The 26,022-nt window shown below is 44.9% G+C and overlaps 1 protein-coding gene across 1 annotated transcript in view; it reads right to left on the bottom strand.

Annotated features, from left to right (window-relative positions):
• LOC144100700 (uncharacterized) overlaps positions 1-25,056 on the bottom strand; it is a 78,191-nt gene extending 53,135 nt beyond the window's left edge. The window contains exons 1-3 of the mRNA XM_077633548.1: positions 24,921-25,056; positions 16,767-16,828; positions 9,769-9,807 (exon numbers count right to left, since the gene is read on the bottom strand). Of these exons, the coding sequence (XP_077489674.1) occupies positions 9,769-9,807; positions 16,767-16,828; positions 24,921-24,996 (177 nt within the window). The 5' untranslated portion in view covers positions 24,997-25,056. The remainder of the gene's footprint in view (positions 1-9,768; positions 9,808-16,766; positions 16,829-24,920) is intronic.
• Positions 25,057-26,022: the final 966 nt, after the last annotated feature.

Raw genomic sequence — 26,022 nt, 5'->3', positions numbered from 1 at the left:
TTTTGACTGCTCATGTGTGCACCGAGCGTGGTTTCAGGCGTCCGCGGGATGCACGGAAGAGATCGGCGTGTAGTCTACTGGCGCTGCTCCTTGGACCCCGCCAGAGGGCGCACGTGTAGTGGTCGCTTCCATTTAAAAAAAAATTGGCTGTGGTTAAGCTCTGGTTAACTCTAGTTGAATTGCTAAAGCTTCGTTTCATCGGCACGTCGTGTACGCAGCGTCTCATTCCGACGCTTTAAAGAACTGAAACCGACCTCTTCCGCAGTTGAAGAGTCACTCCGGGACGTGTCACGACTTCTTCTAGCCGCATCTTTCGTACGACGCTTCTCGAGTCGTGCGGCGCATTCTTCTGGCCCCTCTTGAACAAGTTCTCTTCCTCCCTCCATTCTGTCGTTATAGCGTCTTTTTCGCGCTCCCCATAATGGCTGTAATACACTGAGGCGAAGCTCATACATATATCCCTCCCGCGAGGCTACACGTTGTATCCCTCTACCCCAGCGGAGCGCATCTGGTGGAGCAAGCGCTGACGGCAGCAGCGTCGATGGCGGCGCAATCTTTTGGAGCGCGGCTGCGGCATTTCTATAGGCAACGGCGGCTGAAAGGTCGTTCGTCCGCCACCGCATACGGCTGAAGTGCGACCACGCGACGAGCCGAGCTGGCTGCCTGGATGGCGTAGTGTTGCTTTCGCAACAAAATAGAGGACCCTTAGTTCAGTTTTTTGGGGTTTATGGAGTTCTTCTTTCCAAAGCGACAAAGCGACAAAGGCAATGAGGAACGTACGCCGTAGTGGATGGCTTCTGTAATTTCGGCAACTCGGGGTTCATTAACGTGCACGGACATCGTACAAGGATTGTGGATTTGAATTTTCAGGACTGGCAAACAAAACCTTTAAGACGTCAACTAGTCCAAACGCGGAGTCCAATGATGACACGATTATCTCGCTTCTGCGTGCGGCAGCGTCGGTGCAACCCTTAGCGATCTCTTCGAGCTCGGACGGGCAGGCAGCGGCAACCGGGCATAAATAAATTGTTTTTTTTTTGGGGGGGGGGAAGAAAATGTCGCAGTATCTGTCTCACATATCGGCGTACACCCGAACTGCGCTGTAAGGGAAGGGATAAACGAGGTAGCGATAGAAGAAAGGAAGAAAGAGTTGCCGTGGTGGAGTGCTCCGGAACAATTTCGACCACCTGGGGATATTTAACGTGCACTGAAATCGCACAGCACACGGGCGCCTTTGCGCTTCGCCTCCATCGAAACGCGACCGCCGCGGTCGGGTTCAAATCCGGGCACTCCGGATCAGTAGCCGAGCGCCCTAACCACTGAGCCACCGCAGTGGGTCGTCCGGACCTCTGTGCATGTTTTGTGCGGATGTCAACCATTGCGGTATCATGGAACCTGTACACCCGAGCGCCTGTGATGTACGTACGCCTGTGTGTGCTGTTGTGGTCAACGAATGCGACGCCAATAAAAAAATTGGTTGTTGGGGAAAGGAAATGGCACAGTACCTGACTCACATCTTGGCCGACACCCGAAGCGCACCGTAAGGGAAGGGATAAGGGACGGTCTGAGCGAAGAAAGCAAGAAAGAGGTGTAGTAGTGGAGTGCTCCGGAATAATTTCAGCCACCTGGGGATCTTTAACGTGCACTTTGATCGCACAGCACATGGGCGCCTGTGCGTTTCGCGTCCATCGAAACACGACCGCCGCGGTCGGGTTCGAACTCGTGTACTCCAGAACAGCAGCGAGACACAGGTCTCTATTGCTTCCTTTGTCTTTTTCACTACAAACTTCCTCCCTTATCTCACAGCGTGCTTGAGGTGTCCACCTATATATAAGACAGTTACTGCGCCTTTCCTTTCCTCTAAAATCATAATCACGACGGAGACGCACAACTGAATGGATCTGGTTTTTGGAGAAAGGAAATGGCACAGTATCTGTTTCACATCTCGGCTGGCACCTGAACCGCGCTGTGAGGAGGTAAAGGATGGATTCAGAGAAGAAAGGAATAAAGAGGTGCCGTAGTGGAGGGCTCCGGAATAATTTCTAGACGCGCAACGGAAAATTGCTTTTAAGAACGTTAGCACTTATCACGTTTCGAGATTTCGTGGGGTCTGCTACCACCCTTGATCACAGCGCCATCTGTGGCATCAACTAAAAAACAGCGCATCTCGCATTGAGACTACAATAGCATAGCAGAAACAATCGCCTGCCGCGTGCCAATGATGACGTCAGGGTGCAATATGGTGGATAGAGATGGCACTATGTGGTATTTGACGTCAGAAGACGAAATGGCGGCATAGTTTCGTTTTCTCGAACCGAAGATAGCGTCCATTAAATTTAGTTGGGCTCTCTCATTCCTTTCGTTTTTCCTGTACATCTATTGAGATTTCATGCGATCAGACTGGCAAGTTATTTATGGATCACTTCTGCGTTAACAGTTACACATTTCGGTACATAAAAAGAGAATTTAGAAAACGACTGCACGCGTCAGCAAATTACCATCGCGCAGATAGTTCATGGAATACGTCCTATGCCCTTTCAACAGCTGATACTGTAGTTCTGTTATGTAATTAGGGGCAGAAAGAAAATTATAGGACGATCAGACATCTCATGTGACAATTCTGTGAAATCATTTGGATTCAGCCGCAATGGTTATTTTGATGCTGTTACTGTACGTTGAAGCTTGATATGCGCGACAGAACATATTTGCGAAGTGAAGATGGGCGGAAATGAAATAGTGGTGACATCTATGGCATGTGGGGGCGAGGTGGCTGGTGGGCGATGCTTCTAGTGTGCAGATGCTTTTCCCAGCGAGTCTTTAAATTCGATATGGCCGTCACTTCATTTTGCTGCTGCGAGGGCTTCTAGTGGGTGTACGCCTTATGGAGAGTGGTGGTAGGTGGATTGGTGATAGGTGGTGCCTTCTGAAGACAGGCATGGGTGGGTGGATGGTGGATGGTGTTTCTGGAGGGTTAAGGTACACGAGTGTGGAGTGGTGGCCAGCTTCCTAGCAGTGCGGATGGGTTGGCCGGGGCCCATCCTCTGGGGATCCACAACCCCAATGGTGTGGCAGCGATTCCCAAGCGACTGTGAGGGCCAGTCACGCCTTTGAGGTTCGATGCCTGAGCGGAGACAGGCCTGGTTATATCATCAGGCTGGACCCACAGAATCCGGCACGGAAGGCATGTCAAAAGTGAAAAGGTTTTAAAATACATGCATCCAGACACGCACCAGTTTCTGGCTACGGATAGGCCAGTTCCGCGCGGGGGTTTACAGCAGCCAGGCTTCTCAGAATCGACGTCCTCGGGGAGGCAGCCTCACGGCTGACCACGGTGCCGATGGGGCCATTGCGGGACGCCTTGGTAAGGGGTGCGTAGTACGGCCAGTGCAAAAACCGTCGAAGTTGTGGACTACCGGCGGAGTAGGCCCAGTCATCTCACCCCAAAGCCATGTTCTTGGTTTGTGGCCCGGTCGCCCGGCATAGAACACTCCCTCCTCAGTAGGCGTGGAACAAGCGAGGGGAGAAAATAAGTGTACGGTGGGTTGGTTGGAAGCACAGGTGGGTCCCCCCGGAGGAGCTAGGTCATGGCGCCGAAGGCCGGAGGGCCGATAGGCCGACGACCTAAGCCTCTACTAGCTGGACCACACCACACGTACTTCCGGAGTCTGAAAAACTGGGAAAAGCACTCGACGGCTACTAGCTGGTAGGTCCGAAAAAACCCGCAAAGTCATAGAGGAGCCGGAGGTAGCTGACCCAGGGTTAGGTTTTCTTGTCTCCGGCGGTCGGAGCCCGTATCGTTTGTGGGTAATCGGGCATCCCTTGATTGGAGCCGTACCATTGGGCAATCTCGATGCTCTCCCTGTTCTGGCCAGACAGGCCAGCATTGAAGTCGAGACGAGTGAAGGATCAGAGCCAAAACTCGCTGTCCCCATTCCCTTCCCAATTTCGATAACCCCATCCCAAGTACCAATTCCCATACCCGTCATCCAACCCCTTCCGCTACGTCCCATGGGAGATCAGGAGAGTCTCCCCGGGCGCACTCCCCCGGCTCTGGGTCGCTATGTAGCTTTTTACCGCCCCCCTCATTTTTTTCTATTTTCCCCACCGACGGGTGGCAATAGAATACCATTGCCTTCGGGCCTTTTCATTTATTTTAAGATTGGATTAAGCTTGTTCCACGTCAGTTGTGCAGGCAGGGGCTCATTATTTTTCATTCTTTTTAGGTGGCCCCAGCCCTAGCTAGGAAATGTGGTAGGAAGGTGGCTGGTGGGTTGTGTTTCTGGAGGGAGGAGTTATAGGGTGGAGGATGTGCGTGGAGGAAAGGCAGGACCGTAGAAGTGTTTCCGCAGAAAAATTCACTTCAGCTTCTCTTACGGCTCATGTAGCGCATTCACCCTGTATTCGCACTGCACTCTGAACTATTCATATCGAGGTTTCGCAGATCACGGAGATTTATGTGCGCTTAGTGGAAGTGTTTCACTTGAGCGGAGCATTTGTTGCTTGTGAGAAGCTGTCCTATCTCAGAAGGTGTCTGTTCCGAAAGAAAGGGAGTAAAATTTAACCAATACTCTTGATGGTTTGATGGTTTAAGGGGGATTAACGTTCCAAAGCGACTCAGGCTATGAGAGACGCCGTAGTGAAGGGCTCCGGAGATTTCGACCACCTGGGGTTCTTTAACGTTCACTGACTTCGCACAGCACAAAGGCCTCTAGAATATCGCCTCCATCTAAATTCGACCGCCGCGGCCGAGATTGAAACCGCGCCTTTGGGGCCAGAAGCCGAGCACCATAACAAAGCCACCGCGGCGGCAAGGACAAAACGCTTGAAGAACGTAGAATCTCTTCACATAGTGATATAAATGAGATAGTTTCACAAGCGTTGTGTCATCAAACTTACGTTCCCAAATGTATGCATCGACTAAATAGATCAAAGGTACTTGTTGAGACAACTTTTCCTGCAGCTCTGACAGCTTTCCTTAGTGACAGTAGCTGGTTTCTCTGACAAGAGAAAGAGAAAAACTTATTGTGGTCTCTTAAGAGATTGGCGGTTAGGTCTTCGTCTTCATCGCTGTCGACGCTGACAAAAATTTCGCGATTGCTGCAGGTTGTAAGAGACCATGCTGAGATGTATTTACAGAAGAGGAAGGAATAAGAGGAAGGAATATGACCATCCTCAAACTTCTTATTTTTTTTTGCGGAGGGAGTGCGCGGACTGTTTTACGGCCTGAATGCCTACAGGGGCAATTTCTTCTTCGTGTAGTTTAGACGGACTACGCAGCGGTTGGAGGGTGTAAAGCAGCGGTTAATCCTTCTGTGAGATTTAAAATTTTTGCATGGTGCCAACGGCATAGAGTCGAGTCGAAACCCCATCTCTTCTGAAGCAAAGCGGCATTTCCGTGACTGCATGGTGAGTTCAGAGAACCTGATTCCTTTAATCTTTGCTGCCAGTCCGCTAGTTCTGTAACGCGGCGATGGTTTCAAGGTAGACATCAGAAGTTTGCTGCCCGACCCTGAAGTGCCTTGTCTGCCAATGGAACGAGGCTGGTATAGATCGGATGCCATACGGCACAGGCCATAATTGGAGCAGGTTGTCAGGATTGATAAAAAGGTTGTCTTTCTCTGCTTTCTTTCATCATCTTAATTTAGCAGTATTCCTCTTTAATTTTATAGACAAGAATCATACTTCGCAAGTATCAGTCGATCCAGGGCGTCGTCTGCCCTTGGCTTGAGATGCAAGTTATTTTATGTCTCGACGAGTTCGGCGTGGCTAGGGCTACAGTACTTCGATCTGTAAGCACCGGTGAAGAAGGCACCAATCCGAAATTGCGATTAAACTAAACGTGACGACAGGCTGGCTACCAAGAAATCAAACAATGGCTTGAAAAGAAGGTTTTGATCAGGTGCTCTTTAAAAAAAATAAGTGGCGACGACAGCAAGTCTTGGCAGCCGTCGGGTGCAAAAGCGTCAGTCTGTTCGAACCCGACCGCGGCGGCTACGTTTTTATGGACGAAAAACGCTAAGGCACCCGTTGCTGTGCGATGTCAGTGCACGTTAAAGATCCCCAGGTGGTCAAAATTATTCCGAAGCCCTCCACTGCGGCACCTCTTCCTTTCTTCTTTCATTCCCTCCTTTACCCCTTCCCTTACGGCGCGGTTTAGTTGTACGCCGATATACGACACAGATACTGCGCCATTTCCTTTCAAAGACCAATTATTATTATTATTTTGAACACAATTGGGCAGATGCATCAAACTTACGCGGAGGTGTGTAAACTGCGAGCTTGTGCCATCAGAACAATCTCAGTCGACGCAGAAATGTATGCAACTGAAGTTCAGTAAGGTTTTTGCTCTGAGCTAGTTGATAAACTATTGCTTCAACAAAATTTGCCCACGAAAACTGTCGGTGGTAATGGTCATCATCATCGTCATCAGCCTGATCACTCCCACTGCAGGACAAAGGCCTCTCCCATATCTCTGCCATGCGAACTGCGGCCACCGTATCACCGCAAATTTCTTAATCTCATCCGCTCATCTAAGTTTCTGCCGCCCCCCGCTACGCTTGCCCCCTCTTAGAATCCACTCCGTTACCCTTAAGGACCTGCAGTTATCTTGCCTTCGCATTACATGTCCTGCTCAAGCCCATTTCTTCCTCTTGATTTCGCCTAGAATATAATTAACCCACGTTTGTTCCCTCACCCACTGTGCCCTCTTCCGGTCTCTTAACGCTGCACCTATCATTTTATTTCCGTAGCCTTTTCTGTAAGCACCCGCTCCTGCTGGAGTTATTCGCAAACCATGGCTCACAGATGAGTGCCTCGAAATGATACGCGAAAAAGATGAAATGTACTTTCATTTTGTGAAAACTAGAAATCCCGCAGTCTTTTCTGCTTTTAAAAAATACACAAATAATGTCACGAAGTTCTTGCGGAAATCTAAGAAAGATTACTACGAACATGTTTTTAATGAGGCATCTGGCCGCAGTGACCTCATATGGCGTGAAATAAATCATTTATTGAAACCAGGTACTAAACAGAATGATAGTCTGCAAATCACGATCAACGATCAGCAATTAACTGGTATGCAATTAGCATCTCATTTTAACGAATACTTCACAACTCTTGCAAATAGCAAACATAATGAAAATGCAAAACTCTTTTTAGGTGCACCTAATGCAAACTCTGCTTTTTTTGAACCTATTACACCACAGGAAACTCACTCAGTTTTTATGTCCTGCAAAAACAGCAAAGCACGAGATATAGACGGGCTGGAAATCAGGCCTATTAAGTTTGTTGTCGACCTCCTGGAAGATGTTATTGCCCATATTTTCAATGTTTGTCTAGCCACTGGTGTCTTTCCAGTGAACATGCAGAGGGCTAAAGTAACTGTCCTGTACAAATCTGGAAACAAAAATGAGCTTTCGAACTACCGCCCAGTTTCGGTGCTGCCAGTTATCTCAAAGGGATTTGAAAAAGTCATCTGTAAAAGGAATATGTCATTTTGTAATAAGCATAATGTTTTGTCGGAGCGCCAGTTTGGTTTCCGCCAAAATCTGTCTACGGAACTGGCTCTTCTAACCCTAAAAGATTTCATTATCAAAGGATTCGAAGAAAGAAAAATAACATTAGGTGTTTACGTTGACTTTTCAAAGGCTTTCGACAGAATTAATCATCAAACTCTTTTCGCTAAATTAGAGCACTACGGTTTTCGTGGCATTGTCCTTGCTCTCCTAAGATCTTATTTAGAAAACAGAAAACAATGCGTTTCTATCGGAGAAGAGCAGTCCACATTACGAAGCATAACATGCGGAGTACCACAGGGCAGTGTCCTCGGACCGGTACTCTTCAATATATACATTAATGATATAACACGGGTATCCCCAGAAGCCTCTTTGGTAATTTATACAGATGACACGAGCTTTTTCATTCAATGTGACGATACGACGGAACTCGAGAAATTAGGAAATATTACCCTGAATAAATTGTCAGAATGGAGCAAAATTAATTCTTTAGCAATAAACAATAAAAAAACAAAGGCTGTCATTTTCTCGCCATCACAAAAATTTGTTGACCGTTATCTTAATCTCTATTTAGGATCTGAGAAGATAGAAATAACAAAAGAAGTGAAAACGCTCGGTGTCACCTTTCACGAGAACTTGATCTGGGATATCCATGTAGACTGTGATTAAATGTCTGGCCAGGGCTTGCGGGATACTTTGCCGATTTAGACAAGTTCTTCCACTCAAAATAAAGCTGCTACTTTATAATGCTATTTTCAATCCTCACCTAAACTATTGTAATCTTGTATGGGGAACTACATCACTAACGAACATAACAAACTCCTTCTTTTACAAAAAAGAGCTCTCCGTCACATAGCAGATGCTCCATACGACGCTCACACAAGTGACCTGTTCCCCTTACTTGGTGTTGTTCCTGTGACACATATGTACGAGCTGAATGCCCTATTAAAATACAAATATTCCCTGAAATTTAATCGGATGCCTTTTCTACGATTATGCAATTTAACAAAACCACCCGAGGTACCGTACAATATAAGAACAAGAGAAGTATGGTTGGTGCCGTTTTCCCGCACGAATCATGGTCAGAACAGACTACAATACATTATGCCTACTTTACTTAACAACTATCATAATTCAAACACGGACATCCACACACTATCGAAACAACACCTTAAGCGTTTGTTCACTTACAATTTATGAAGGTAACATCAATGTTTTGAAATCTTGTTTTATTATTGCAGCCTTTTGTACACGTATTTTCAATGGTGGCTGTATTACAGCTGTGTGTCGTAAAACTGTGGTCTGCGCTTCTATGCCTGCAAATGTAGCAGGAAATGTTTGTAGTCCTGTATAGCCATATATAGCCATATAGTGTGCAAAATATTGGTGATTAAGTATTAGTATTTGTCTTATTGAATCCATGTCTATCAGTTACATTGAACCGGTATTATTACTTTTTACTAATATGCGGCATTTTTGTGTTTGGAATTACTATGTATATTATGTATTTTGTGTTTCTATATATTTTGTGTTTACAATTTCTATGTATACTGCATGCTCTTATCTTTGTACAATTTTTAATCGCAGCTTTGTATTATTTCTGCTGTTATCCGTTGTCAAGAGAAAACAAGGGGTAAGAACCGTTGTCAAGCTGCTCGAGAAGCAGCTTTTTGTTCTTATCCTTGCATTTATTTCTGTATTGAAAGAAATGCTAAATAAATTGATTGATTAATTGACTATAATGAGAGGTCAAGACATCCTGCCTATGTCGCAAAATCGACACCAGCGCCGCCCGCTCCAGCGGTTATGTTTTGCCCAATAATCCGCAGATTTACGGGGCGGCAGATTGTGTGTATAGTAGGACTAATCAGAGGTAGAATTAAAGCGCAGTTTTTTGGTTAGTTCTTCCCTTTCAAATGCGAAGAGATGTTTCCAGCTGAAGTTGAAATCATTCAGAAGTGTTTTTTTTTTTTTGCATAGTTCCAACAGTAGTTCAATTGTGCAGCATTTCTAGTGTGCATAACTTTACACGCTCATAATTTGAATCGGGCATTGCGCACAAAAAATATCTGTTACTTAGCGCAAAGTTTAAAATTGTAACCTAAACGCTGCAATGCTAATTGTATAGTAAGCTTCGTTAACCTAGTTGAATGAACTCTATCAGATAATCTGTGGGATTATTTTAGATCGACCTACACTGCGGCAGCTCATAACGGAAATGCGCGCTAATTATTTTCCAATATATCTTACTTACGTTCTGTGATCTGCAAAGGTCGCTGTATGACTTGGTGCACTAGGAATAAAAACAATGAGAAGAGACAATATTAGAGTAAAGCTTTGGCGATAGAAAAATTAGTGTGCTCAGTTTGACGCTTGCAATATAATTTTAGTTTGTTCTGCTGTGATAGCTTGATGTCCTTAATACGTTGTTTTGTTCTTTTCTGTTTCATCTGAACTTCGTGGTTTTGTGCAGAGGCTTCACTCTAAAAAAGAAGTTCGGGGGACATTTATCTCAAAGCGTTGTATATTTCCACATTGTCGCCACCACCGCCAATGCACCATCACCACTTGCACACTTCATGCTTTCATATAATGAGGAGGGCAGCTATTAGCCTCACGGGCCTGCAACACAGATATCTGGGTGTTTTTCAGGACGAAACACCACCTGTAGGAAGCGCAGTTCCCGACAAAGGAAACCATAAACAACGCTGTGGGTTTTTGACGTCATGGACACGAGGCCTGATTCTGCTAGGGCATGCAGATACTGTTGCAAAAGTTGAGGAAATGCACCCGGACTATGTAGGGAACTCGTGCTCTCCAGGAATGGAATACATTTTAGTTGTTTGAATAAGACGACCCTATATAGCACTGCTTATTAAATTAATAGGAGAGCGCTTACAGTTGGTTAGTCGTCATTACAGGCAAGTCGACCACAATAAAATAGACAAGGACACAAGAAAGATGAACAGAAAGCAATAAAGGAGAGTGCAGGCTAATGTATGCCCTGTCCCTCTAGCGTTTATCCTTGCATAGTTTGCTCTGGCCAAGATCCCAGAAATGACAAAAGCTCCAGCTGACAAGAAACGGCATTCACCGCACATCGCACTAGGGTGTTGCCTGGTATTGTACAGCTGATTTTCTGTAGCATTGGGCGACGATAGATGAGCAGTGTATAAATCGTTCAGCCTGTTTCTTTCTCAGCAAACTACCACAGAAGAGCTAGAGCAAGGCATATGAAGTAAGCTTCCAATTCAGCATCACTTGTAATCCGAAGAAGCAATTTTATTTCAGAAAAAATAACTTTTACTTATTCATTTAGCAAATACTGCCGCCCTGTGTTACAGACCTTAGGCAGGAGTGGGATACAGACATAATAATTAAAACGAGAACTAAATTGCAACAGAAGTAGCTGGCGAACAGTCAAAAGCAGAATACAACACAAAATCGATTACAAAGGCAGAGAACTGTCCATGGCTTCGAACTTGGCAACGGTGGCATCGAACTTGTTCGAGAACAGAGATACATGGGAGCCCTATGCTTCATTGAGTGTTTGTAAAAACAAATTTACCAATTCGCAATTGACAACATCAGCTAGTAAACAGGTTGAAGCTAGCGATGGTATGTGGAAAGAACGAGTATTTAAAAACATTGGTTTTACATGAAAACGGGGCAAGTTTTTCAGAATGGTTGGAGCGTGCAGGGCGGCGAGGTGTGTGCTAAATTAAAATTCCTTCCTCTATTTTTGTGTTATTGTGATAATTAAAGCAGAATAACTTTAATTTTCGCGATGACAACGCATGACCAGTTGTTGAAGTCCTGCGGTTTGCCGTAGAGTGGTTGGGGAAATATTTTATCAGTAGAATTTGCAGATAAACCTCGCTGCTTTGCGTTGTAAATTTTCTATTATAAGTTTGTTAGTTTTGGTCCAGGGATTCCACACTGCCGTAGCGTATTTCAATATTGGCCAAACAAATGTTTTGTAAGCTAAAAGCTTCATTTCTTGTGTGGATTGTGCCAGCGCTCTTCTCAAATAGTGCTGTTGTCTTGGGGCTTTTTTTTATATATGCTATATGTGGTCGTTCCATCGGAGGCCAGATGTTATCTGAATTCCTAAGTATTAAAAAGTTTTGACCACTAAGAGAGGTTCATTGGCAATACGGTATGTAAAACTTAAAGCATTCTTTCTAGGTGTCTAGGTCATTGCTACCGTCTTATTGTGATTCAAAGTCGTTTGCCGCGTGGAGCACCATTTTTCTATTGCAGACAGAGATTCGCTCAAAAGGAGTTGATCTTCGGGGCTAGAAACTTCTTGGTAAATTATGCAATCGCCCGCGAAAAGTAGTATTTTAACTTGTACATTATGAACTATGTCATTAATAAATACTAGAAAGAAAAGGGGACCCAAGACTCAGCCCTGCGGAATGCCGGATTCTACTGGGACAGCATCAGAAAGGACGCCATCAACAGCAGCGCTTTGACACTTTGACATCTGTGCGAAAGATAGGCTTCGATCTATGCGAGTTGGCACTCGTGTTTTGGTAAAGGTTCTGCAAAAGGTTTTAGTAAAACTTCTGCAAGAATTTGTGATGAGATACATGGTCGAACGCCTTCTAGAAATCAAGAAAAACAGCATCAACTTGATTTTGCCTATCTAGTGCTGCCACCAAATCGTGAGCAGTTACAATGAGTTGTGTTACTGTGGAAATACCGCGAAGGAATCCGTGCTGATGTCATCAAGGACGTGGTTCTCCTCGACAAATTTAGTCATGTGTTTACAGATGACGTGTTCAAGCAATTTTACTGAAGTGCACAAAAGAGAAATTGGCCAGCAGGAAGAGGGTGCTGATTTGTTTTGTTCTTTAGGAATAGAGCGATTTTCGCGAGTTTCCAATCGCTCGGCAATTCTGAGCAATTTAGTGATTTTCTCAATACTAAATTGAGTATTTCGCGCAGTATTCAGCTACCGTACTAGAAAGGTGTTAGGTATTTCGTCAATCCCTGGCGGCTTCCTTGTGTCTAAGTAAAGCACAAGAGCTAACAGACCTTCCTTGGTTATACAAATATCACTGATTGGTGCCAAATCATCAAAAGAAGGAACTTGTGGCGTGCAGCCGTCATCGTGAGTCAATACCGAGCTGAAGTACCATTTGAGCCTTTGTGCTGTTTCTAACTTGTCGTGCATACCCGCAATATCTGCAGAAAGGCGAAGAATTAATTCCTTGCATGGTGCCAGATGTGGCCATAACTTGCTTGGAGAGGAAACAAGGAAATTTTTCATATGTACAGTGTGGAATTGGTGTTTGGCCTTATTGATAGCGTTCCGCAGCGACAGGCGTTGCACTGGAAACTTATTGGCAGTGGCCGATAAAGGACACTTTGGGTGTTGCTGTCTCGCTTTCTTCAGTTTACGACCCATACGTGCAATATCTTTGGTCATCCATGAATTGTCATCCATGAATGAACTGTCTAGAGCATATAAAATATCGATATCACTTGCACATGAGAAGATCGGGAATTTTCAAATCATAACCGGCTCTCTCCTTCCTTCGTGACGTCCAGCCTCGTTCTTATGTTCGCTCCACAAGGCACAAATTAACCATGCCGCATTTTGAAACCACAACACTTTTTCCCCCATCCTTCGCTCAGAGCAATATCGATAGTAATAAGATGTCTTCAGTTTTCGTGTGCATGATATAATGAGCACATTTTAATAATGCGGTAAATAACTCATTACTACAATACCATTACATTATGTTGCTTTGTCTATGTGTCTTTTATCCTTTGTCTTTTCATTTCAACGAAGTAGTCTTATTTTTTGCTGTTCTGTCCTTTCGTACATGTATTTGTTGCTATGCCCCAGCCCTCGGAAATGTATGTGCACATATACCGTGGAAGTAAAAAGTAAAAATTAAACAAATAGTTCTGTTATGGTTTCCATTCGCAATATGGGGAATAAACCTGAAGCGGAAACTGGACAACTCTATGCGGGTTTTTGGCTGAAAGCGGGATAACCTTTTAGCACTGCGCAGTTCTGAGACACTTAGATTCAATGAAAGTTGGCTCAGCAGTGCAATAAGAGACCGACATTCTCGACCTAAAGGCTCTCATAGGAAGCGATTCGAGATGCTCGTCACCATCGCAACGTGTCAAGCATGATTTCATGTCATTTGATGAGAACTTAAATAGCAATGATATATCCAACAGTGAACTGCTCTCTCTATGGACCTCTGGTTCATTTACTGACACTTGCACATCTATAAAAGCCACTAGGGGTTAACTTTCGGCATGCTGCTTTAGTTCGTGCTCTACCCTGTAACAATCTGTTGACAAGTAAACCGACAAACAGATGTAGTTACTGGTATAGCCGTGGATATCTGTTCTTTTTCTGTTCGTCGCGCAGGATCTTTCTATCACTCCTTCACCATTCGCGCCGTTTAGATTAGGTCTAGTACAGGATAAACGTTACTGCTAATACCATCCAATTCTTCTTTTCATGTATTAAGGGCGACAGCCCTATATGAAGTCAAACGCCCTATAGTTTTATGGCTTCACATCACTTTCAGCCGTCTCCGACTACAGTTTGGCTTCGCTTGGAACCCACGCTTTTCTGTGTAAGGGGGCATTGGCTTGTAGGTCTACCACGTGACGTACACAGCGGTAGTGACGATTCGATATGTGAACCTATTTACCTGGGCGATGCAGCATATTAGACCGCTTGGCTACGGGGCGATGCATGTCTGCGTGTGGGCGCATAGGCTTATAGGCCTACCACTTGAGATTAGGTAACCGTGCTGTGAAAATGTCAATTTCGCACAAACTTCCAATTTGCTACGAAACACGTGGCATTAAAGAAAGCCAAGCTCAGTCTATGTTCTAATTGAATCCGCTGATAAGAAGCTTATGTGGCCGCAGATTTATCAAAATTAATGTTTTTGTCACCGCAAAGGGTTCCAAATTTTCGCCGCTTACAAAGAGATCAATTGTTCGAACTTTGATCCTTTTAGAGAAAATTATTGAGCGAGGAATCGAGACGCTGCTACCTTTGACATGTTAGGGACATCACCTAAACGAATTCTCTGGAAAGAAACAGTTCAGGATCAGCCGAGTTACTTTTACATTGTAACGACACTTTTCCGATTCAAGGGGCATACGCCGTCAGGCGTACAGGCGCGAGCTAGGAGCTGTCGCAATTTCATGATAACGTCCATCAAAAAAATTTTCTAGGCATCTGTTGTCGGCAAAACGGTATTGCCTAAGAGGTCAGGTGTGTTATTTTTCACTGAAAACTATCAACAAAAATGTCCGGATATCAAGTAGACGCGAATGTTTATTACACCGGTTATTGACTGCAGAGGAATCAACTCGGAAACAAGCACGGCGGAAAAGCAATATCGAGAAGGCTATCAATGGGCTTGAATGGACACCAGGGGAAGGGAAACGATTTGAAATTTCGCAAGGAGGTAATGAGGCTAAACAGTTCGCTCCACTAGGATGTCGGTAGCTCACAAAACACTGGCACAACTGGAGACACTGTGACAGGTTTCCCCGCTTAAAATACCGACTCTGCAGAGGACGATAACGATAGCTTACGGATCCCAAAGCTAGCGCCACAAGTTGCCTGGTGCAATTTTATTCTAGGAATGAAGTTGACGGTTATATTTGTGCCCGTCTTTGTCCGCAAAATCTATGTAAAGTTTTCGCCCACGCAGGACGTGCATATGTGGAAAACTAGAGTGCTGCAACGAGGTACACAAGTATTAGCTTGATGCTTCAAGTAATTCACGATATCATCAATTTGTGCGGGACCAAATATGTAGGTTTCTGAATTATCACCTGCAATAATGCAATAGATACGCACGGCATCTTAAAGTAGATTGCTGTATTCCGTCTGGCAGCGTAAGTCGGGGGGAACGTGAAGAGCAAGCGCACTGGCAGCGCGCTGCGAGGGTGTGCTATAGAGTGTACGTACAAGATACGCCGTGAGGACGCCAGATGGCGTAACTTGCTGCATCAGGACAGGAAAGCTGCATGAGGCACCCTACTTCGGGATAGCTGCCGACGTGTCCGCGACATACTCGACGAGCGCCATTCGCAAAGGTAACATGAACTGTGATCATCAAGACGGGCCTTCATCTGCAGGCCAATAATAGAGGCAAGTTCACTCATAATAACCAAATCTCAGGAAGCGACGTTCGACGAAGACGTATTCGACGACAAGTACCCGCATCCTCATGCTCCTGCGTTCGTGGCACATTCGCGGGCAACGTCTTTGGAACGCTGGTAGCTGTCAAACGGCAGCGTCATGTCTAATCCGAACCCGCGGTCGAGATGTGTGATAGCCTGCGTATACATTTCGCCTATACCACCCAGAAAGACAAGTGATTTCGTGGCCACGGTCTGTATGAACTATGCTAATATCGACATGTGCATCGGGGGAAAATTTGACGTTCCCTCCTTCATCTTTGGATACTTTAACGGCGACAATATGCAATCCCAATGGTTGCACAAGTTTATGCGCAAACATCTCGGCATCACGATTTTTAACAACCCTTTTCAAGCAACCATCAGAAGCGCCACATGCATTGACTACATTTTTGCGCGACATGTACAGGTCACCAGCATGAATTACGAGTAGTATTCCTGCTCACACCTTCCGTAACTCGCCGTCCTTGGCGATAGAACGCAACACATGCATGAATAAAAATAAATCTCGAAAACCATTAATTCTTTATGGCAACAAAACACTGGTGGGCACTCATGTATTTTTGCTCTGGGGCTAGTTCGGGCCAATTGTTTAGCATTCACAAGCATTTTTTGGCGCGGCATCATTAGTACAAGATGACGGTAAAAAGCAACTAAAACACACGAACAACACATAACCATTTTCTTAACCGTGTTATCGTATGGTTTTCGTTCCTTTTTGCCGTCGTCCCGTAGTCACGTTGCAGCGCCAAAAAATTCTTGTGAACTGATTAAATCTTTACTCTTTTAGTGATACACTGTGCTGAGGTAAAGGTTCTTAACTGCCTGGGCAATTCAAACAGGGAAGATACTACCAGTCATCATCACCATCATGATAATCAGCCTGACTACGTCCACTGCCGGACAAAGATCTCTACCATATCTCTCCAATTAATCCTCTCCTTTACCACCCGCGATGGTCTTGTCCCGGCAGACTTGATCCGTACGCACACGCACCGTACACCATACGCACGTTAAATTTAAATGCCAACAATGCGCCGCCTCACTTACTTTTCCAAGGTTGATGAAGTTGGGCAGCGTTAAAGTGAGGCATTTTTCCTCTGGCGTCCAAGCTGCAAATACAGAAATAGAGAATCATATAGTCAGCATGAATGCGCTCACGTTGGCCATGGTGATTACAAAACAGGCCTCCCCCTCTTTCCCGAAAAAAAAAATATTAAATTGAGGATAGCAAGCATAGTGCACGCGGTAAAGTGAAACATGGTTCAAACTCTATCCATGCCCATTTATTCTCAGTTTCAGCTAGGGTGTCACCGAAAACAATTATTTCTCTGATCCACTTTGCTCTCTTATTGCTTGTTAACGCTACACATATCATTGTCCTTTCCATTGCTGGCTGCGCTGTCCTCAGTATAATTCCAAGCCTTTTGTTATCCACGAAGTTTCCGATTCATAGATGAGTACTGGCAAGCTACAAGTGTTGTTTACTTTCTTCCTGAGGGATACTGGCATGATGCTATTCGTGAATGGAAAGTACGTGACAAATGAACTCCACCCCATTCTTATATTCCTAGTCATTTCACACTAGTCGCCCGAGTCTTTTTTTTTTTTTATTCGAGAAGTGTGCCATGAGGCATAAGTTGAAAAAGGAAAGGGGGGAAGGAATGCACGGGATTGAAAGTTAAAAGAAGGAGTGAAGAACCTTCTCCCGAGTCGCCCGAGTCAGTGGTAGCTACCTGCCCTAAGTTGATCTATTTCCCAAAAATTGTTTAGTTTTTCGCTGCCTACCGCAAATCTTGTATCTCAGAGACTACTGAACACTTCAGATGTCTTTACATTAATTTTTTGGTAGACCTTTAGATATGCCTCTTCAGCACTGCGGCTCCGCTATGCTTGTATGAATGCTGAGGTTTCAACTGAGTGAAATCTTTTCTTGTTATCGATGAAGACTAAGTAGGGCGGCTAGTTATATTGCGCGCATTTCTGGACACCATTAGCGATGACGTTTATAGCCTTGTGAGAAAACAGAATGAGATACTTTAGAAGAATATATTAAACTATTTTCAAGCATTCATACATATTGGTTATGCCTCCTTGCCTCTAAATCCCGCACCATACCTCCCTCACATTTTGTGCCTCTCTCCTATCACGTCACGAAGACTCGATGGACCTCTCCGGCAACCCCTCTGCAGCCCGCTCTTTGGCCGCTTGAGCTGAGTTGAGGTGTTGAAAGCTACTGGTGGGGTTAGCCTCGCTTTATCTGCCGGCAATTGCTCCCCCGTAGCGTCCCTTAAATATTGACAATGTCCTAAAGCCGGTCGCATCTACCCCGCTATGCGCGCAGTCTCTTATAATAGAACACATTCTCTCCCTCAGTCACCATCTATGCGCACAATCAATCCACACAGTCCACATCACAGTCCACTCCAGAAGTCACCATCTATGCACATATTCAGTCAAAGTAGAACATAGGCCATTGTAGTGCCACAAACCATACACACATTCGCTCACAGTATAACGTAGTCCACTTCGGAAGACACCATCTACGCACACATTCAATCACAGTAGGCCATAGTCTGTTCCTGATGTCACCATTTAGAAACAAGATACATGTCCTGCAGAAATGTTAAAAGAAGGCGGCAGCCTCCCTACTGCATGTCTGGTTTCCACTCGGGTAGACAATGTCCTGAACTGCACTGTAACGGGTTCCTGTCTTCTTGAAGGAAGCGAACATCACATACCTTTCCGCGTTGAACTCTGGGCAGTACATAATATAATGCTCGACATCCCCGCACACACCACATAAAGAACAGAGCTGAGACGATGCTATGCCCGTATTATGCATCCAGGCAATAGTGCGAGCAGAGGCTGTGCGAATTCGATGTAGTAGGGTCGCCTGAGATGTTCACAGTCCCTTGGTCACACATGGTTTGTGGGGCGCACTCCACAGGGTACTGAAATGATCGAGCCCCGTTTTCCTGTAGAGACTTTTTCCATCTTGAGGTACTTTTTTTTGGTGCAATCCTTGAGAGACCTTTATGGGCGAGATTGTCTGCCATCTTATTACCGTTGACTCCTATGTGAGAGGGCACCCATTGGAAGTATAGCGTAAAGCCTCTGCTGTGCAGATTCTGCAGCAAGCGCAGAGAGCTTATAGACAAGGCGTCAGTATGGAAACTTCGCTCTAACCTCTGAAGGGCAGGTTTTGAATCAGTTAGGATGATAACAGGTTGAGCCGGACAAGACCCTACCTTTCGTAAAGCCGCCTCAATAGCAACACTTTCAGCCATTGTGGAGGATACAACAGCAGTAAAGCGTACGGACCACTTACAGTCCGAAAAAGGAATGTAAAAGCAGCTGCTCTAGCTTGTTTGACCTTGTCCACGGAACGATCCATGAAAATTTGAAGATGGTGGTCATACTCTGTTTCCAAGTGTTCAAGTACAAGCGAACGCACTGCTGCCAAAGGAGAGCTGCGCTTTGCCCTCACATGGGGAGTTGTGACCTTACAGTTGAGGGTCAGAAAAGACCAGGGGCGTTTCAACCGTTTCCTTTGCCTTCGGACATTAAGGCCTAAAGAACTAGGAGTATCGAGTGTCAAGTAAGCCTTCGACTCATGCTTCTTGCAGAGCCGCTGGAGAAGGGATCGCCCAGCTACTGTCTCTCCTAGGCAGCCAAGATGCATTATTAGTCTCTGAGAAGCGATAAGGCTAAGAGGTTTCGATAGAGCATCGTGAAGTACTGCCTTATTCGCAGCCGCCTGAGGAACTCCAATGGCTCTTCTTAGGCCCTTTCAGTGGGCAACTTCGAGACGTTCAAGTTGTGATGCTGAGGGGGAAATTAAAGGTAATTGATACAGTATGCGACTGACCACCAGCGCTTCATTAAGTTTGACCATTGAAGAAGGAAGGTTTCCCCATTGTTCACGTGCAGTTCAACGGATCACATTGAGACGCGAAGATATAAATGAAACAATCGCGTCTACAGCTTTTCGCCACTGTAGACGGGAGTCAATAATGACGCCCAGAAAACGCGTGTGGTTGAATTGACGGATGCAGGAGTGACAGAGGTCTATCTTCAACCGCGCTTGACGTCTTCCTGCACCTGGGAACAGTACAAAGCCGGATTTTTCCACTGAAGGAGACAATTCCACATCTTGAAGGTAAGCTTGTGCCGAAAGTAGAGCCTGTCGAGCTATCAGGGATAATCGCTTGTGTTGGTAGCCAGTCATCCAAATACAAATGTCGTCAGCATATATTGACATACGCACTTGTCTGCAACTTTTATTCTACGAATCGGGAAGGCAAACCTTTACGACGTTAAAGAGCATGGGGGAAAGAACACTTCCTTCAGGCACACCTCGTGATAGAACCCTTTCGGTGCTTAACGTAGTCCCTAACCGTGCACGAACCGCGAGATCACTTATAAACATGTAAATGAATCTTAACACATGACCATCTATGCCCATGCCTTGCAAACTGTTTAGAATTGAGCTCTGAAGCACGTTGTCGTAAGCTTTCGCAACGTCAAGAAAAATGGCTAACTCGTGCGGAAGAAGGACGACAGGCAACTGAAGACGACCTTCAATAGGCTGAAATATGTTATTAGACGACACACGAACAAGCTGTACAGGTCGCAATGGGCCTCATTCTGCGCTAGTTTGACTGTGTTCTCACCGAAGACGAGAATATGGCGAGTTATTGGCAGCCTTGCTGGAGAATCTCGCCCTTGGAAGCCTTTTGAAGCTCTTGCAATACGCAAGGAGAAACTTATTGCTTGCTTGGCAGAGGAATTTGCAGACGCACTCGTACGTGCTAACTCTGGAATAGACATATATACACCACCTGCTTCCGCCAGGCCTATTATAGACGTCCCGTTCACGCTTCGTGAGCTTCAGACTGCGCTCAGTGGCCTGCGGTGCCGGTGTGCACCAGGTCCCGACGCCATCACCAATCAAATGCTGAATAATCTGCCCTTGCAACTCAGGAAGGAGCTGCTCAACTTCAACAATCGTGTTTTGGAGATTGGCGATGTTCCTCCGTCATGGAAGGTGGCACATGTAGTTCCAGTACTGAAGCCTGGCAAAGATATGAAAGACCTTGCCTCGTATCGCCCTGTGTCATTGACCTGCTGTCTAGCTAAGTTGATGGAGAAGCTGGTAAATGAACGCTTATCGTGGTGGCTTGAGGACAGCAAGGCACTGCCAACATGTATGACAGGATTCCGCCGAGGTCTTAGTGCCCAAGATAGCGTCTTAGACTTGGTGAATCTGGCCGTTTCTCGTTACCCACATGTCTCACATCCAAGGGACATGTGGTCGTACTCCGCCTCAGCCGCTACATAGCACCCATTAAAAGGGCGACTACGTAGGTTCAGAAATAATACTGATCATAATATTAAACAGCATCGTTAGGACTCTGTCCACGCCCACTGCAGAAAAAAGGCCTCACCATGTCTCTCCAGTTAACCCTGTCCTTTGCCTGCTGCGGATACCGTAACCCCGCTTACTTCGTAATCTCCTCTGCCCCGCTAACTTTCTCCTGTCCCTTGCTAGGATTGTCTTCGCTTGGAATTTACTCCGTTAGCCCTTAAGACCAGTGGTTATCTTGCCTTGGCATTAAACGCCCTGCCCAAGCCGATTTCTTCCTTTTGATTTCGACTAGGAGATCATTAACCCACCTTTAGTTCCCTCATTCACAGCGCCTGCTTCGTCTCTTAACGTTACACCTATCATTTTTTCTTCCCTCATTCATAAGCGGGGAAATAAATGTTTCCCTCTCAATCTCTCTCTGTTACCCGGTAGAGATAAATAAACACGCAGGATATAACCGACCCCTAAGAGTTCGTGTTAGCAGCGTACTAAGAACGAGGCACAAGAACAAGAAGTACGACGGGACGGGGCGCTGAACTATCAACTTTTATTTTCGAAGGCGAGGCGAGCCAGTATATAAGTGGTGCCATATCAGGCCACCGGACCACGAAGAAACAAATCAAAAACCAAACGAAGCATGAAACAAAAATTTCAAGTACGAAGAAGCGAGGGCAAGACGTCACGTGACTAAGAAGGAAAGTACAGAATCAGAACAAGGCAAAATATGTTCTGTAGATTTGGTTTTTTGTTCTTGGTTCACCTTGTTGTATAAGTTTCAGGTGCGCAATTTTTTTTTGCATTGGTTGGTTTCCTTTGCAGGAAGATACTTTATATTTTGCCTTGTTCTGATTCTGTTTTTTCCTTGTTAGGCCCCTGAGGCTTCGCCCTCACTTCTTCGTACCTGATATTTTTATTTCTTGTTTCGTATGGTTTTTGATTTGTTTTTTCGTGGTAATGTGGCCTGATATGACACTTCTTAAATACCGGTCCGCCTCACCTTTCAGAATAAAAGTTAACAGTTCAGCGCATCGTCCCATCATACTTCTTGTTCTTGCGCCTCGTTCTTAGTGCGCTTCTATCATGAATCCTAACCAACTAGCCCAACAACTAGTATCGCCCTAACAGTTGTCTGCACAGGCGGACAGATTTCAGGGAAACCGTTCCAATGAAAGTAAAGGCAAGTGATTATTGAATACAGTGCAGGCTGAGACCGCCTAAAAAGAAATTAGCGACAAAAAGCCTTCTGCACTTTTACAGCAGCTGTGATCTCCGTATTGTGAAAAGAAAACACAGCAGTGTATTAGCTATGGGCAGCAAAGAGAGATCTGATTCGATGTATTTGTTACAGCAGCGGCTCCTTGCTTGTACGTAGTAGCGAGTAAAAATTCTTTACTAGCTCTAACAGCATGATATACACAGGAGACCGCTTGTGAAAGTAATATCAAAACGGCGCTACAAACGCTGACACAAACGCGGACACACGAACGGGAGGTGGAATCTCCGGAGAGTGAGATGGTGTCCATAGGGCATCTTTAAGCTTAAGATTGATACATCGGACATTTTGGCTGATTTGCGCCTTGCTATATACGATAAGCAGATGAAATCTCACTGTCGTACAGGAAGGCTTAGATCAGCCAAAATGCCCGATGTTTCATTGATGAGGTAAAGGGGAGCGAAAACTATTTAACAGAGTCATCATTGATGACCTTGCCCTCCCATTTTCGAAGATGCTGTGATGAGTGACAATGGTCTTTTATGTGCAATCGAACAGTAGTTTTTGAAAGCATTCCACAATAAGTTGAGAAGCGAAATAGTGCAAGCCGACAACATTTCGATCCTTGAAGGTGAATGCGTCAGAATGTCCTCTGTTTTCCTTTCGGGTAAACAGATTTGGCTTTAGGCTTGTTCAGGGTGGCTATACCCTGTTTCTCTTTGCCTCCGTTTGCATGCATCTACACTCCACCATTTAGACTGTTTAATTTTCTTCTGGTTTCAAATTTTTTTTGCCTGCCTCATTTTTACTGTCTAGACGTTATTAGAGACGTTACCAGCTTCTGTCTTTAATTCTCTAGCTGTATTTATTGTCAGCATTTAGTTTTCGCATATTTTATTTATCATGTGCATCGCTTTCCCCCTGAGTGACCATTCAAAGCCACCGTATGTTGACGTTTTCGTGTCACCCTCTTATACGAAGAACTTTCGTTTAAATGTGTTCGCTAGGTTTGCATTTTTTGCTCGTATCTTTTATGCATATCTGCTCTAACTTGTAGGCGGGTTCTTTCCTTGCGAGAGTTTACTAGACATGATTTCAGTGCTCTATTTATGGGTACGGCTTCTCCTGTGCTTTAGGACCAGGCTCTATGGTTTAGAACTTCTCCGTCGCCTTTGTAATGTCGCGGGATTTGGGTGTTGTCTGCGCAGGTAACGAATTAAGGCGCAATTATTTGTTCTTTTCCTTGCTTTTTTTCGTATGTGCATGTGTCAGTCCCTTGGCCAGGTTTCTGAGTAATACCTATTCTTGGTCATTTCGCGGGTACCTGCGGAGGTGATCCGCAGTCTAGAGAAATAAAGTTGATTTCAGCACTCATTTTTGTCCTCCTGTCGGTTTCTGTTGCTCTACACCGAAAACAATGATGATTGAGAATGTTTCGCTCAGTGACGTCTTCAAGGGACACTTAGGACAATTTAATTCTATTATATTTCTCATTAAAAAGATATAAATATTATTCTCTGATTATTTCTTTGTATGTGACCTTTTCTGCGGGAGCAAAAATGACATTTAAGGCTGATAAAATGTAGCTTAAAAATTTAGCCCGCAATCGCGGCGTCCACGCCGAAAAGGACTGGCTCCCTGTGTTTTTAAGCGAATGGTGTTGTTGCGTATACAGGGGGATGACCGCTATAAGTCCGTGTAATAACCCTGCGATAGCGACATGTGTATTTAATTTTTTGGGGTCTTTTATACATTACAAAAGTACCGTATGGGGTGAGAGTGGTCTCTTTTCCGTTAGAATGCCGGAATCGATATATACAATATAGCTTCGACTAGTGTTCAGTGTGCCTTTAATACATCAATAAGGATTCTCTAAACGTTTCACCCTTCAGGAATGCATTAGATTTCCAAATGTGGCTAACCTGCCTAAGGGCATTCATATTGAGTGATGTGAGTGAACGTGGAAATATTTTTTGTTAATATCTTGGGATAGCAGTTACCTGTAATTTTACTGCCGTATAAATCAGTAATTTGATGCAAAGATGAACATAGTCCTTACACGAAAATGCACAGCCACGCCCAAGACACACAAGAAAACAACAAAAGATAATGGACGCGGTTAAAACTGTAACAGTGGTCATACCTATTGACAAGAAAATCAGCCTTGGAAGGAAACTTTGATCAGCAATCTTTTTTTTAAACATTCGCAAAGAGCACCAGAATACTTTTTATTTCTCTTTTCGATAAATGCATCCTAATCAGGACTGAGCTAAATCTTCGAAAAAGGTTTCGAAGAACTAATAGTTTTTTTTTCTATCCCTTCGACTCATTAGAAAAACGGAATCACATTGCTTTTTGGCTTACACTGTATGCTAAGAAAAGAATTTCCCACCAATAAATTCTTACGTTTTTCGCTCATTGTATCAAGTATGTCTGATTGATCTTCCTTATCTTATCTATCGGAATATATGAAGGTGGTATAAAGAAAGATTATGGTGAACTCAACACAAAGATGCACGTACCAAGATGTACTTCTGGGAAACATTTCTTGCCGCCTATTTGGCGGATAATAAAAGCCAGATATTATAAAGACGAGTTATCCTTGCTTTTGGTTACGTACTTTCGTTTGCTCCAAAGACGCTGCTCATCTGCAAGGCGATCGCGCCGATGATGACTGGTGCGGTAAGCCTTGCCATCGAAGTCGGGTTTCTTTGTCTTGTTTACAGGATGCTGAAGCGAGAAATTTCCCGCCTTTGCTCCACAAGTGCACCTAATTGTAAAGCGTACCGTGCTGTATATATATATATATATATATATATATATGCGCAACTGAGCATCTGCGACGCCGAACCTCAGCAGTGTCGTCATGAATGGAAAATTTCTGCCCATGGCAACAGGTGCTGTTAGCACGCTTGCGAAGAAAAAACAAACAAATCCAACTTTTGAAGTGAGGCCAGGGACACAGCTTGCGTACTTGTAAAAAAACGCATGGCTGCTCAGCGGGGCAGGGATGTTGTCTACTTCCTCCTGAACGCAATAAACTCGGCATGTTTCTACGTTATTTCGTTTAATGGTTAACCTTTCGGAACATGCAGCAACTTCCTAGAAGATGCCTGACAATGCAGATTGAGCAGATTATTGTATTGCCTACGCTATAGCTGCAAAAGGTCTTTATAGCTGTCCCTTGACTACAGGGCATTTATGTGCGTTCATGTGCAACTGAACAACACTTTTATTCCTTTTTCTAATCCTGATATGTTAACCACGTTTTTTTCGCTGCCTTTTGTATCGTCAAGCCCAGCTTTCAGCGACATGGCCGTTTAGTTCGGCAAACTGCCACCACGGGCCGCTTCACCCTGAACTTCTTCTTTCTCTTTTCTTTTCCCCTTTCCTGCCTCGCATAGCCGCACGCGGGCAGACGGGAGGGCGCACAGCTGCGGGGTTGGGTTGGATGGTTAACCATTGTTCGGATTCCACACTGTAGGAGGAGGAAGGATCAAGTAGGGCTTTGTGGGCGAAAAAAAAAACTATCAATGCGGCGTGAAGCCTTCGCTGCGCCTAAGGAACGCATGTTCAGTAGCAGGATATTGAGCAAGGCGCCCAGTTAGAAGAGAAAGAGGGGACGGAAAAGGCAATATAGCTGAAGGGCTTGTTGAGGCCGTTCGATAGGGACGCTGTGTGGAGTGAAAACGCGTGGTTCTTTTTGACGCGTTGTAAGGTAG

This window comes from Amblyomma americanum, chromosome 8 (genome assembly GCF_052857255.1).
Source record: "Amblyomma americanum isolate KBUSLIRL-KWMA chromosome 8, ASM5285725v1, whole genome shotgun sequence".
Lineage (NCBI taxonomy): Eukaryota > Metazoa > Arthropoda > Arachnida > Ixodida > Ixodidae > Amblyomma > Amblyomma americanum.
Note: the sequence above shows the minus strand (reverse complement) of the source record. Positions and strands in the feature narration are given on the sequence as shown.